Raw genomic sequence first — 14,349 nt, 5'->3', positions numbered from 1 at the left:
CTCAGGGTCCTGGGTAAAAACAACGCTCTCTGCAAGTGGATCCTGGACTTCCTTGAATCTTGGAGAGAAAAGGATGAGTGGAGAGGATGAGGGGAGAGGATGAGTGGGGGAGGAGAGGATGAGTGGAGAGGATGAGGGGAGAGGATGAGGGGAGAGGATGAGTGGAGAGGATGAGGGGAGAGGATGAGTGGAGAAGATGAGTGGGGGAGGAGAGGATGAGGGGAGAGGATGAGTGGGGGAGGAGAGGATGAGTGGAGAGGATGAGGGGAGAGGATGAGTGGAGAGCATGAGGGGAGAGGATGAGGGGAGAGGATGAGTGGGGGAGGATGAGTGGGAGAGGAGAGGATGAGGGGAAAGGATGAGTGAGGGAGAGAGGATGAAGGGAGGATAGAGGACGAGGAGAGGATGAGAGGATGAGTGGGAGAGAGGATAGGATGAGTTAGGGAGAGAGGATGAGGGGAGGATAGAGGACGAGGGGAGAAGAGGAGAGGATGAGTGGGGGAGAGGAGAGGATGAGGAGAGGATGAGGGGATAGGATGAGTGAGGGAGAGAGGAGAGGATGAGGAGAGGATGAGGAGAAGACGAGGGAAGGAGAATGCAGAGAGGATGAGTGGGAGAGATGAGAGGAAGAGGATGAGGGGAGGAGAGGAGCAGTGTATGGGCAGCAGGGTTGGCGGGCGGAGCAGGTGTTGTAGATGATAGATGGAAGAGACTGGCCCGCTTGGCTCGGACCCGTCTAGAACTGCTGCACCAGCATCAAGATGGGCCGAAGGGTTCTGTCCGCTGGCCCGGCGCCAGACCAGAGTCAGATTGGGGATTGAATTAAAGCCTCCCTCTCCAAGGCTGCTGAGAAATAAGGAAGCCTGAATGGATTTGTCAACTGGTTATTTTCTATATTCTATTCCATTCATATTTGATGAAAAGCCTTATGGAATGCAGTACAGTAGGGAGGCGATCACTTCATCCAGCAGCCCAGAACACTCACTGTTCTGGAACGAGATGAAGGAGAATTCAACCATGTCATACAGTAGATCTGAGGGGTATTTAGAAAGACCCCCCACCCCAGGAGACTGGTCCAACTACCGTACCAGTGAAGGAATTAATTAATTCATTAATTAATGAATCAATCAATCAATCAATCAATCAATGAAAAGATGAATGAATGCATTGATTGGGATCGTTGGTGGCTGTGTGTGTACAGCCTGTCATGTCTATCGTTATGTTAATCTCTTACTAATCCCTCTCTATTTCGTTCTGGGATGATGCAGGGATGATGTTGGGATGATGTTGGGATGATGCAGGGATGATGCAGGGATGATGCAGGGATGATGTTGGGATGATGCTGGGATGATGCGTGTTGACTGCTGCCACTGTTGCAGAGCGCTGTGCTCTGCTCCTTTCTACCCAGGAAATCAGACCAGTACTGTGGTTCTACTGGGACTGGGTCAGGGCCAGGGAATCAGACCCAGTACTGTGGTTCTACTGGGCCAGGGAATCAGACCCAGTACTGTGGTTCTACTGGGACAGGACCAGGGAATCAGACCCAGTACTGTGGTTCTACTGGGACAGGACCAGGGAATCAGACCCAGTACTGTGGTTCTACTGGGTCAGGGCCAGGGAATCAGACCAGTACTGTGGTTCTACTGGGTCAGGGCCAGGGAATCAGACCAGTACTGTGGTTCTACTGGGACAGGGAATCAGACCCAGTACTGTGGTTCTACTGGGACAGGGAATCAGACCAGTACTGTGGTTCTATTGGGACAGGGACAGGGAATCAGACCCAGTACTGTGGTTCTACTGGGCCAGGGAATCAGACCCAGTACTGTGGTTCTACTGGGACAGGGAATCAGACCCAGTACTGTGGTTCTACTGGGCCAGGGAATCAGACGCAGTACTGTGGTTCTACTGGGACTGGGACAGTGTGAATATGTTCTCTTCTAAATTTTTTTTTTCTTTCTTTCTTTCTTTCTTTCTTTCTTTCTTTCTTTCTTTCTTTCTTTCTTTCTTTCTTTCTTTCTTTCTTTCTTTCTTTCTTTCTTTCTTTCTTTCCTTCCTTCCTTCCTTCCTTCCTTCCTTCCTTCCTCCCTCCCTCCCTCCCTTCCTTCCTTCCTTCCTTCCTTCCTTCCTTCCATCAGCTGTGTCAGTGTGAGTGTTAGCTGGTTCTACTAGGACTGGGTCAGTGTGTTAGCTGGTTCTGCTGGGGCTGGCTGGGTCAGTGAGAACCTCATCATGCTGGGTCAGTAAGAACCTAGTCTGGCTCAACGGATGTAGGTTTTGGCAATAAAGCTCGTCATTTGTTGTCACACTGCCCAATCAGTGGCGAGTCTGGCGACACAAATTAATCTGATTCGGGCCAAGAGATTCTCTCGGCACCAATCAGATTCGATCCAGACTATTTTGCGAACTGTGGTTGGTTTAAAGAAATACTGCGTTTTTTCCCCCCTATTGCAAAATGGTAATGTGTCCAGCCAGACCTGTCTCCCGCGCTGGCACAGCGTAAACGAAGTGTGGAGATACGTCTGGATATGAGAGACTAGTGAGAAGGTCTGGCTATGCGAGACTAGTGAGAACCTCTTCATGCTGGGTCAGGGAGAACCTCATCATGCTGGGTCAGTGAGAACCTCATCATGCTGGGTGGGGGGAGAACCTCATCATGCTGGGTGGGGGGAGAACCTCATCATGCTGGGTCAGTAAGAACCTCATCATGCTGGGTCAGGGAGAACCTCATCATGCTGGGTCAGTGAGAACCTCATCATGCTGGGTCAGTGAGAACCTCATCATGCTGGGTCAGTGAGAACCTCATCATGCTGGGTGGGTGGAGAACCTCATCATGCTGGGTGGGTGGAGAACCTCATCATGCTGGGTGGGTGGAGAACCTCATCATGCTGGGAGGGTGGAGAACCTCATCATGCTGGGAGGATGGAGAACCTCATCATGCTGGGTGGGGGGAGGAGCTCATCGTGCTGGGTGGGGGGAGAACCTCATCATGCTGGGTGGGGGGAGGAGCTCATCGTGCTGGGTGGGGGGAGGAGCTCACCTCTGGGCTGGTCCATTTGGTCTTGATCTTCTCAGCCATCTGCTGAGTGCAGCCCAGCAGGTCATATCCCTCCCTGCCCTGTAGGAGAGAGACCAGTCAGTCAGCCCCGCAGGTCATATCCCTCCCTGCCCTGTAGGAGAGAGACCAGTCAGTCAGCCCCGCAGGTCATATCCCTCCCTGCCCTGTAGGAGAGAGACCAGTCAGTCAGCCCCGCAGGTCATACCCCTCCCTGCCCTGTAGGAGAGACCAGTCAGTCAGCCCAGCAGGTCATACCCCTCCCTGCCCTGTAGGAGAGAGACCAGTCAGTCAGCCCCGCAGGTCATACCCCTCCCTGCCCTGTAGAAGAGAGACCAGCCAGTCAGCCCCGCAGGTCATACCCCTCCCTGCCCTGTAGGAGAGAGACCAGCAGCTCAAATCCCTCCCTGCCCTGTAGGAGAGACCAGTCAGTCAGCCCAGCAGGTCATACCCCTCCCTGCCCTGTAGAAGAGAGACCAGTCAGTCAGCCCAGCAGGTCATACCCCTCCCTGCCCTGTAGGAGAGAGACCAGTCAGTCAGCCCAGCAGGTCATACCCCTCCCTGCCCTGTAGAAGAGAGACCAGCCAGTCAGTCCAGCAGCTCATATCCCTCCCTGCCCTGTAAGAGAAACCAGTCAGTCAGCCCCGCAGGTCATACCCCTCCCTGCCCTGTAAGAAAGACCAGTCAGTCAGCCCAGCAGCTCATACCCCTCCCTTCCCTGTAGGAGAGAACAGTTAGGATTTCTAGCACGTTCTAAATCAAAGGACAGTTTGAAGAGGTTTTGTCAACAAATGATTACTTGATTTCGTACGGTCTGACTTCTTTGTACGGTCTCTTTTCTTTATTTTTAGAAGCAAGTCCCATTGAGACATATCTCTTTCGCAAGGGAGCCGTATACAAAGCACACAACACAATAAATAACAATACAAATATATAAATATGAAATACATAGAATACAAATGAATGCAAAACCCATGCTATGAATAGGTGAAGCATTTCAACTGTGCCACATTGAAAACACAACTGTCACTGTAGCTGGTTAAATGGCACCGCGTGCCTGTACTGCAGATTATGTAGCCTGCGGCATTCTGGTCCATCCGCCCAATCCGCCCAATCATGTGAGAGTGTGCCAGGGAGGAGGGTACTGTGCACCAGCTAGCTAGCAATGCTACAGTGATCAATTATAAGACTTTGCCAGGGAGGATAGTGTTCCCCAGGTAGGTAGTATAGTGATGGATAGTATAGTGGGCCAGGGAGGATAGTGTTCACCGGCTACCTAGTGTAGTGATGGATAGTATACTGTAGTGGGCCAGGGAGGATAGTGCTCTCCAGGTAACTAGTATAGTGATGGATAGTATAGTGATGGATAGTATAGTGGGCCAGGGAGTATAGTGTTCCCCAGGTAGCTAGTATAGTGATGGATAGTATAGTGATGGATAGTACAGTGGGCCAGGGAGGATAGTGTTCTCCAGGTAACTAGTATAGTGATGGATAGTATAGTGGGCCAGAGAGTATAGTGTTCCCCAGGTAGCTAGTATAGTGATGGATAGTATAGTGATGGATATTATAGTGATGGATAGTATAGTGATGGATAGTAAAGTGATGGATAGTACAGTGGGCCAGGGAGGATAGTGTTCTCCAGGTAACTAGTATAGTGATGGATAGTATAGTGATGGATAGTATAGTGGGCCAGGGAGGATAGTGTTCCCCAGGTAGCTAGTATAGTGATGGATAGTATAGTGATGGATAGTGTAGTGATGGATAGTATAGTGATGGATAGTATAGTGGGCCAGGGAGGATAGTGTTCCCCAGGTAGCTAGTGTAGTGATGGATAGTATAGTGATGGATAGTATAGTGATGGATAGTATACTGTAGTGGGCCAGGGAGGATAGTGTTCTCCAGGTAGCTAGTATAGTGATGGATAGTATAGTGATGGATAGTATAGTGGGCCAGAGAGTATAGTGTTCCCCAGGTAGCTAGTATAGTGATGGATAGTATAGTGATGGATAGTATAGTGGGCCAGGGAGGATAGTGTTCCCCAGGTAGCTAGTGTAGTGATGGATAGTATAGTGATGGATAGTATAGTGATGGATAGTATAGTGGGCCAGGGAGGATAGTGTTCCCCAGGTAACTAGTGTAGTGATGGATAGTATAGTGATGGATATTATAGTGATGGATAGTATAGTGGGCCAGGGAGGATAGTGTTCACCAGGTAGCTAGTATAGTGATGGATAGTATAGTGATGGATAGTATAGTGATGGATAGTATAGTGGGCCAGGGAGGATAGTGTTCCCCAGGTAGCTAGTATAGTGATGGATAGTATAGTGATGGATAGTATATTGATGGATAGTATAGTGGGCCAGGGAGGATAGTGTTCTCCAGGTAGCTAGTATAGTGATGGATAGTATAGTGATGGATAGTATAGTGGGCCAGGGAGGATAGTGTTCCCCAGGTAGCTAGTATAGTGATGGATAGTATAGTGGGCCAGGGAGTATAGTGTTCCCCAGGTAGCTAGTATATTGATGGATAGTATAGTGATGGATAGTATAGTGGGCCAGGGAGTATAGTGTTCCCCAGGTAGCTAGTATATTGATGGATAGTATAGTGATGGATAGTATAGTGGGCCAGGGAGTATAGTGTTCCCCAGGTAGCTAGTATAGTGATGGATAGTATAGTGATGGATAGTACAGTGGGCCAGGGAGGATAGTGTTCTCCAGGTAACTAGTATAGTGATGGATAGTATAGTGGGCCAGAGAGTATAGTGTTCCCCAGGTAGCTAGTATAGTGATGGATAGTATAGTGATGGATATTATAGTGATGGATAGTATAGTGATGGATAGTATAGTGATGGATAGTACAGTGGGCCAGGGAGGATAGTGTTCTCCAGGTAACTAGTATAGTGATGGATAGTATAGTGATGGATATTATAGTGATGGATAGTATAGTGATGGATAGTAAAGTGATGGATAGTACAGTGGGCCAGGGAGGATAGTGTTCTCCAGGTAACTAGTATAGTGATGGATAGTATAGTGATGGATAGTGTAGTGATGGATAGTATAGTGATGGATAGTATAGTGGGCCAGGGAGGATAGTGTTCCCCAGGTAGCTAGTGTAGTGATGGATAGTATAGTGATGGATAGTATAGTGATGGATAGTATACTGTAGTGGGCCAGGGAGGATAGTGTTCTCCAGGTAGCTAGTGTAGTGATGGATAGTATAGTGATGGATAGTATAGTGGGCCAGAGAGTATAGTGTTCCCCAGGTAGCTAGTATAGTGATGGATAGTATAGTGATGGATAGTATAGTGGGCCAGGGAGGATAGTGTTCCCCAGGTAGCTAGTGTAGTGATGGATAGTATAGTGATGGATAGTATAGTGATGGATAGTATAGTGGGCCAGGGAGGATAGTGTTCCCCAGGTAACTAGTGTAGTGATGGATAGTATAGTGATGGATATTATAGTGATGGATAGTATAGTGGGCCAGGGAGGATAGTGTTCCCCAGGTAGCTAGTATAGTGATGGATAGTATAGTGATGGATAGTATATTGATGGATAGTATAGTGGGCCAGGGAGGATAGTGTTCTCCAGGTAGCTAGTATAGTGATGGATAGTATAGTGATGGATAGTATAGTGGGCCAGGGAGGATAGTGTTCCCCAGGTAGCTAGTATAGTGATGGATAGTATAGTGATGGATAGTATAGTGGGCCAGGGAGTATAGTGTTCCCCAGGTAGCTAGTATATTGATGGATAGTATAGTGATGGATAGTATAGTGGGCCAGGGAGTATAGTGTTCCCCAGGTAGCTAGTATATTGATGGATAGTATAGTGATGGATAGTATAGTGGGCCAGGGAGTATAGTGTTCCCCAGGTAGCTAGTATAGTGATGGATAGTATAGTGATGGATAGTACAGTGGGCCAGGGAGGATAGTGTTCTCCAGGTAACTAGTATAGTGATGGATAGTATAGTGGGCCAGAGAGTATAGTGTTCCCCAGGTAGCTAGTATAGTGATGGATAGTATAGTGATGGATATTATAGTGATGGATAGTATAGTGATGGATAGTACAGTGGGCCAGGGAGGATAGTGTTCTCCAGGTAACTAGTATAGTGATGGATAGTATAGTGATGGATAGTATAGTGGACCAGGGAGGATAGTGTTCCCCAGGTAACTAGTGTAGTGATGGATAGTATAGTGATGGATAGTATAGTGATGGATAGTATAGTGGGCCAGGGAGGATAGTGTTCACCAGGTAGCTAGTATAGTGATGGATAGTATAGTGATGGATAGTATAGTGGGCCAGGGAGGATAGTGTTCCCCAGGTAGCTAGTGTAGTGATGGATAGTATAGTGATGGATAGTATAGTGGGCCAGGGAGGATAGTGTTCCCCAGGTAGCTAGTATAGTGATGGATAGTATAGTGATGGATAGTATAGTGATGGATAGTATAGTGATGGATAGTATAGTGGGCCAGGGAGGATAGTGTTCCCCAGGTAACTAGTGTAGTGATGGATAGTATAGTGATGGATATTATAGTGATGGATAGTATAGTGGGCCAGGGAGGATAGTGTTCACCAGGTAGCTAGTATAGTGATGGATAGTATAGTGATGGATAGTATAGTGGGCCAGGGAGGATAGTGTTCACCGGCTACCTAGTATAGTGATGGATAGTATAGTGGGCCAGGGAGGATAGTGTTCCCCAGGTAGCTAGTATAGTGATGGATAGTATAGTGATGGATAGTATAGTGATGGATAGTATAGTGGGCCAGGGAGGATAGTGTTCCCCAGGTAGCTAGTGTAGTGATGGATAGTATAGTGATGGATAGTATAGTGATGGATAGTATAGTGGGCCAGGGAGGATAGTGTTCTCCAGGTAACTAGTATAGTGATGGATAGTATAGTGATGGATAGTATAGTGATGGATAGTATAGTGGGCCAGGGAGGATAGTGTTCCCCAGGTAGCTAGTATAGTGATGGATAGTATAGTGATGGATAGTATAGTGGGCCAGGGAGGATAGTGTTCCCCAGGTAGCTAGTGTAGTGATGGATAGTATAGTGATGGATAGTATAGTGATGGATAGTATAGTGATGGATAGTATAGTGGGCCAGGGAGGATAGTGTTCCCCAGGTAGCTAGTATAGTGATGGATAGTATAGTGGGCCAGGGAGGATAGTGTTCTCCAGGTAGCTAGTATAGTGATGGATAGTATAGTGATGGATAGTGTAGTGATGGATAGTATAGTGATGGATAGTATAGTGGGCCAGGGAGGATAGTGTTCCCCAGGTAGCTAGTGTAGTGATGGATAGTATAGTGATGGATAGTATAGTGATGGATAGTATACTGTAGTGGGCCAGGGAGGATAGTGTTCTCCAGGTAGCTAGTATAGTGATGGATAGTATAGTGATGGATAGTATAGTGGGCCAGGGAGGATAGTGTTCCCCAGGTAGCTAGTGTAGTGATGGATAGTATAGTGATGGATAGTATAGTGATGGATAGTATAGTGATGGATAGTATAGTGGGCCAGGGAGGATAGTGTTCTCCAGGTAACTAGTATAGTGATGGATAGTATAGTGATGGATAGTATAGTGGGCCAGGGAGGATAGTGTTCCCCAGGTAGCTAGTATAGTGATGGATAGTATAGTGGGCCAGGGAGGATAGTGTTCTCCAGGTAGCTAGTATAGTGATGGATAGTATAGTGATGGATAGTATAGTGGGCCAGGGAGTATAGTGTTCCCCAGGTAGCTAGTATAGTGATGGATAGTATAGTGGGCCGGGGAGGATAGTGTTCCCCAGGTAACTAGTGTAGTGATGGATAGTATAGTGATGGATAGTATAGTGATGGATAGTATAGTGGGCCAGGGAGGATAGTGTTCACCAGGTAGCTAGTATAGTGATGGATAGTATAGTGATGGATAATATAGTGGACCAGGGAGGATAGTGTTCCCCAGGTAGCTAGTGTAGTGATGGATAGTATAGTGATGGATAGTATAGTGGGCCAGGGAGGATAGTGTTCCCCAGGTAGCTAGTATAGTGATGGATAGTATAGTGGGCCAGGGAGGATAGTGTTCCCCAGGTAGCTAGTGTAGTGATGGGTAGTATAGTGATGGATAGTATAGTGATGGATAGTATAGTGGGCCAGGGAGGATAGTGTTCCCCAGGTAACTAGTGTAGTGATGGATAGTATAGTGATGGATAGTATAGTGGGCCAGGGAGGATAGTGTTCACCAGGTAGCTAGTATAGTGATGGATAGTATAGTGATGGACAGTATAGTGGGGCCAGGGAGGATAGTGTTCCCCAGGTAGCTATCAGTACTACAGTGATCACAGCTTAGCTACAATCCAGCACTTGTCAAACAATGTACTCTCCTACATCAAGGTGGGCGGATGCTGTTACCGAGGCTGTACACGAATCCTGATCGCTTGTTTACCAGCTAATTCAGGACGTTCGGGCCTCGTACCCGATGCACCACTTAGATCAGACAAGGCTCACTAATGGGAGCTGTAGCGCATTGTTGCAGATGGCGTGCGAGCGTGGGATGGGACAGCCTCATGTCCTTCCCTCTCTGTTCAGAGATGAGTCATGTCTGCCCTGCATATCAACGCTGGGACACTGTAATTGATGCAAAGCTAAAGGGACACGCTGGAACGTGCTCATCCCGGAGTTGGGAGACCAGGGCGGTAGAGGGATGATTAAGCAGGCGTTGAAGCGGTGGTGAACTCATCCACAGTCCTGGTGGTGAGTTGACTGTATGACAGGAAGGAGTCCTTGTCTCGCGCCGGCTTCTATGGGCAGACCGGCGCGTCTCAGGAGGACTGTGGCAGTGTAAAGAGAAGGAGTCGCTGGACCACACGGACTAACGTTTCCATGTTAGGTACATCTTACATCCCAGTCATGACTCCGATGAAGATGTAACTAACATCAGAACAGCAGTCTCTTCTACCTGCACCTAATAAAAAGGCTGGGACTTCAGTTTGTACGCCCCCAGCCTCTGGAATACACTGCCAGAAAACCTAAGAATGGTTGAAACTGTGGGAACTTTAAAACTAATTTTAAGACATACATTTTTAATCTCACTTTCATCATGTAACTTTACCTGTTTATTTAAATTAAATCTCCTCAATTTTACATTTTTTATTCTCATTTTGAATTTTTGTTTTTTATTTTCTATTCTCTTTTATCATACATCATCCGTCCTGTTTTATTTTCTTATTTGTATTTACTAATAAACAATGTTTTTATTGATCTTTTCTTATTCTGCAAAGCAATTGCCTACATTTGCTTGTATGAACATGTGTTATGTAAATAAAATTGACCTAACTGACCTAATAAAATGGCTTGAATTGTGTGTGTGTTCCAGCGACTCCTCCTTTATATTGACTATGTAGGCTGTGTTTGAATGATGCAGCCCAACAGAAAGGCTAGACTAGACTAGCCTGTATATGCTACTCTGATTAGTTACAGCAGGGGGCACAGAATGAATCCCACATGCACACTCTTGGTTATTCCATCAGAAATAATTGCATTGCACTTCACTGCATAGAGGATTTCATTTAATACACTGCATCAGAGTAAGAGGCTTTGAGGATCCCTCTCTACCTTGAGAACTAAGTACAAAGGATCTAAATTTCCTCAGCAAAGTACACTATCCATGTAATAGAAATTTACAGCAGTAGAAATTAAATCCAATAGACCTTTTTCCTGGCAGCCATTTTGACTTGCAGCCATTTTGACTTGTCATAGCAGGGTTGTAATTGGTCAAATTAATTAAGGCCCATATTTAGTGAGTCACAGCCATTCCACCAAGCCAGCATGCAAGCAAAAAATCCTAAATGGAATTGGGCTGCAATTCATCCTATGTTTGCCCTGCAATAACATGTCAAAATGGCTGCTGGGACAGGATCTATGGGCAACACTCTCTATGAATTGAGCCAAATGAGCTGCCAAGAAATGTGACAATATGGTTTTAACGGCCAGCCAACTAGCTAGAAAGATAGATCAATAGACAGACAGACAGTCAGACAGACAGACAGACAGACAGACAGACAGACAGACAGACAGACAGACAGACAGACAGACAGACAGACAGACAGACAGACAGACAGACAGAAAGACGCCTACGTCTACATAGATGTCTACATTCAGCAGCCTAAAACCTCCAACATGGCTGACTGATGATGGGCTGTGAAAATCCCTCTATAGACATGCAAGAGGCGCGTGTGAGATCATCACTGCGCGACTGACCTTCTGCCAGACGTAGGCCTCGTGCAGGGTGATGATCTCATGGTCCCGGTGCTCGCCCTGCACGGCACACACCACGCAGATGACCTTCTCGTCGGGCTTGCAGTAGAGGGAGCCCTCCTGTCCGTGCACCTTGCAGCGAAGCCTCTCCACCGTCACCGTATCCCTCCGCCCGGGCTCCGCGGCCGCGCCGCCTGCCTCCTCCGCCTCCTTCCCCGCCCCCCCGTCCGCCTCGGCACGGCCCGCCTCCTCGCCTTCGCCCGCCGCCACCGCCGCCTTTCCCATCTCCTCGATCTCCTCCTCCACCCTGGCCCCGAAGAGGGCAATGTTCTCCTGTAATCGCTCCCCCATCCTCAACACCGCCCCTGCCTCAACCTCTGCCCCGGCCCCGCCCCCTCCCACCGCCCCGGAGTCCCCGCCCATGCCGGGCCTCTGAGCGGACGCGGCGCCCTCGCCCTGGTCGTACGGCGTCAGCAGGTGCCCCGTGCTGGCGGCGTGCGCGGCGGCGTGCGCCGGGCAGAAGGCGAAGCCGCAGGCGCGGCACACCTGGGCGGCGGGCTGGGCCTCGTCGGGCTCGCAGGCGTCACACCAGCCGTCCATCAGGGGGAGCTCCTCCTCCTCGCCCCCCCGGGCGGCCACGGCGACTCTCCACGGCTGCTCCTGATTGGTCATCCCGGCTGGTGTGGTGGGGATGTGGCGGCCGGATCGGACCCCCGCGGGGGAGAGAGGATAGGAGGAGAGAGCAGGAGAGGAGGAGGGGGTAGAGAACAGGAGAGAAGGAGAGGGAGTAGCGAGGGCAGACAGGGCAGAGGAGCAGAGGACAGGGTATAAATAGACTTGACCCTGGGAATATACTCACACTGAGCTCAGCAGAAAGGCAGTAGCCTACTAAATGTTACAGTCAGCACCCCTGGACTTATCATGTTTTAGGAGCATTATCGCTCTTCAAGTCTCGTCCTGGGCTCAAATGACATTGCCTATAGGCTTCTCAGTTACATGTTCAACGCACGGATGACCCCCCACGGCCCTGTGTGTCCCGTTAAGATCCCTCCTGCCTGATGGCGTCGACTGACATGAGCCTTTCCAGTTTCCTGTCACGCTCAACTGCCTTTGTGTACACACACACACACACCCTCTCTTTTTACACACTCACACAAAGACTTGCCTAAAAGTGCTGAGTGTGTTCTCAACAGGACCAAAACACACACACACACACACACACACACACACACACACTTTCTCTCTTAGCTCCACCCCCTCTGTCCAGTGTCAGGACTTGACCAATAACCCCCTTTCAGGTCACTCGTCGGGAATGCTGCCTGTGAAAGGACACACCTCTCTCTCTGTATGCCTGACACACACACACACACACACACACACACACACACACACACACACACACACACACACACACACACACACACACACACACACACACACACACACACACACACACACACACACACACAGCAGGGTCCTGGCTAACGTTACACACAAAGCTTCTCTCTCTTTCTCTCTCTCTCCCTCCTCAGTTCCTTGTTCCTCTGGGCCACCCTCTCCCGTGCTCTGCGCGTTTCTCTTTCCTTCCACTGACACGAACAGCCAGCAGAGCACAGGCCCACAGCTTCACTGCACATAAAACTCTCCCCTATTCCCTTCTCTGCTGTGACTCAAACGCTAACATACAAACCCTCCCCTCCCCCCCAACTACCCCAGGGATCTTACCGTGCTCAGTTCGGTTCCTGTGTGTGTTTGCCGGTTTGTTTACGTGCCAGGCTCCCCTCTTTCTCTCTCTTCCTGTGTTCCTGTTATCTTTCTGTTTCTCTCTCTGCAGGGCTGGCTGAGCGGATCCGCACGTTAGTGGACACGTTAGTTAGCACTTCCTTAGCATAGCCGCCCGAATCCCGCTCCACTTTCGCTTAGCAGCTAAGCTAACAGCTTCAGCTGCACTTCCTTGTTGTCATTAGCTGCTGCCGGCGCCCCCCCTCCCCTATATCCTGCTTCTTCAGTGAGAGCGACAGAGACAGAAACAGGCTTGACAACCAGAACAAAGGCACAGACAGGAGGAATGGAGCAGGATTAGTAGGCTAGGCTTGAGACAGAGAAACCCACGCTTGTGTTCTCTGTAGAGAGAGCTAACGTTAACAGTAAGAGGCTATTAAGCTGCCTGCCAGTGTTTGGCAGGCTGTTGCTAGGCTACACTATGGCAGAACAGGCTAGTAAATATTCTGAACACAAGTTTAAGTCATCAAACCCAGAGTGGTTCTCAGTTTATGTAAGGCTGTTTTTGACAGCTGAGCTATATGAAACAGTGGAACAATGGAAGCAAACCAACCCCTGTTCTCAGAAAGACAAGAAAGAAAAAAAAATCACACCCAGACGGTGAAGTAAGCGGTTTATGCATAATCTCTACTGCCCTCTGCTCGTGTGCAGCCTGTATAACTCTCATTTTGACTTTGGCTGCTTTTTGTTCCTTTTCCACACAGCGGAAGTAATTCCACACAGCTTCAATTATGTTGAGGCGGTGTCTCAGAGGTGCCCAATCTAGTACTGTAAGTGTTCCATCCGCTCCTTCTGCTCTAATAGGTCTTATTTGTGTTTGCAGTGTGTTTGGGGTCGTTATGCTGCAATATGAAGTTTTGCCAATCAGTCGTTTTCCCGAAAGTGCAGCATGATGAATCAAAATCTGTTCCTATTTCTCAGTATTCATCATTCCATCAATTTTGACGAGTTCCCCGACACCCTCAGACCATGGCAGTGCTTCACAGAAGGCCACAGACAGGCTTCCATACTGGCATATTTGTGAATCAAAAGTTTGGACGTTTATGTGTTTCTGTTCTTTAGAGTCCGTGCCCAGGGCACCTTAAACCAGTTTAATTTGGTGCGTGTTTAAATAAAAGTGACTATGACTATGACTCACCGCTCTATAGGACTTTCAGCCAATGGCTGTTATATTTTATAGTCTTTCGTGTACTGCAGTCTGCTTGTTCCCTTTCCACAAGAATGGCGTCTTAGCTGCAGCCCCACAAGACCGTTTCTTTTAAGACTTCTTCTGACGGTTGAA

General features: G+C 48.5%; 1 protein-coding gene across 1 annotated transcript in view; it reads right to left on the bottom strand.

The window, feature by feature from the left end:
• The window catches only part of trim44 (tripartite motif containing 44), a 75,541-nt gene extending 62,414 nt beyond the window's left edge, over positions 1–13,127 (bottom strand). The window contains exons 1-3 of the mRNA XM_084451312.1: positions 13,011–13,127; positions 11,289–11,962; positions 3,038–3,115 (exon numbers count right to left, since the gene is read on the bottom strand). Of these exons, the coding sequence (XP_084307438.1) occupies positions 3,038–3,115; positions 11,289–11,957 (747 nt within the window). The 5' untranslated portion in view covers positions 11,958–11,962; positions 13,011–13,127. The remainder of the gene's footprint in view (positions 1–3,037; positions 3,116–11,288; positions 11,963–13,010) is intronic.
• Between the last annotated feature and the right edge of the window lie 1,222 nt (positions 13,128–14,349).

The sequence above is a fragment of the Borostomias antarcticus genome, assembly GCF_949987555.1.
Source record: "Borostomias antarcticus genome assembly, chromosome: 16".
NCBI lineage: Eukaryota > Metazoa > Chordata > Actinopteri > Stomiiformes > Stomiidae > Borostomias > Borostomias antarcticus.
This window is presented reverse-complemented; position numbering and strand designations above follow the sequence as displayed.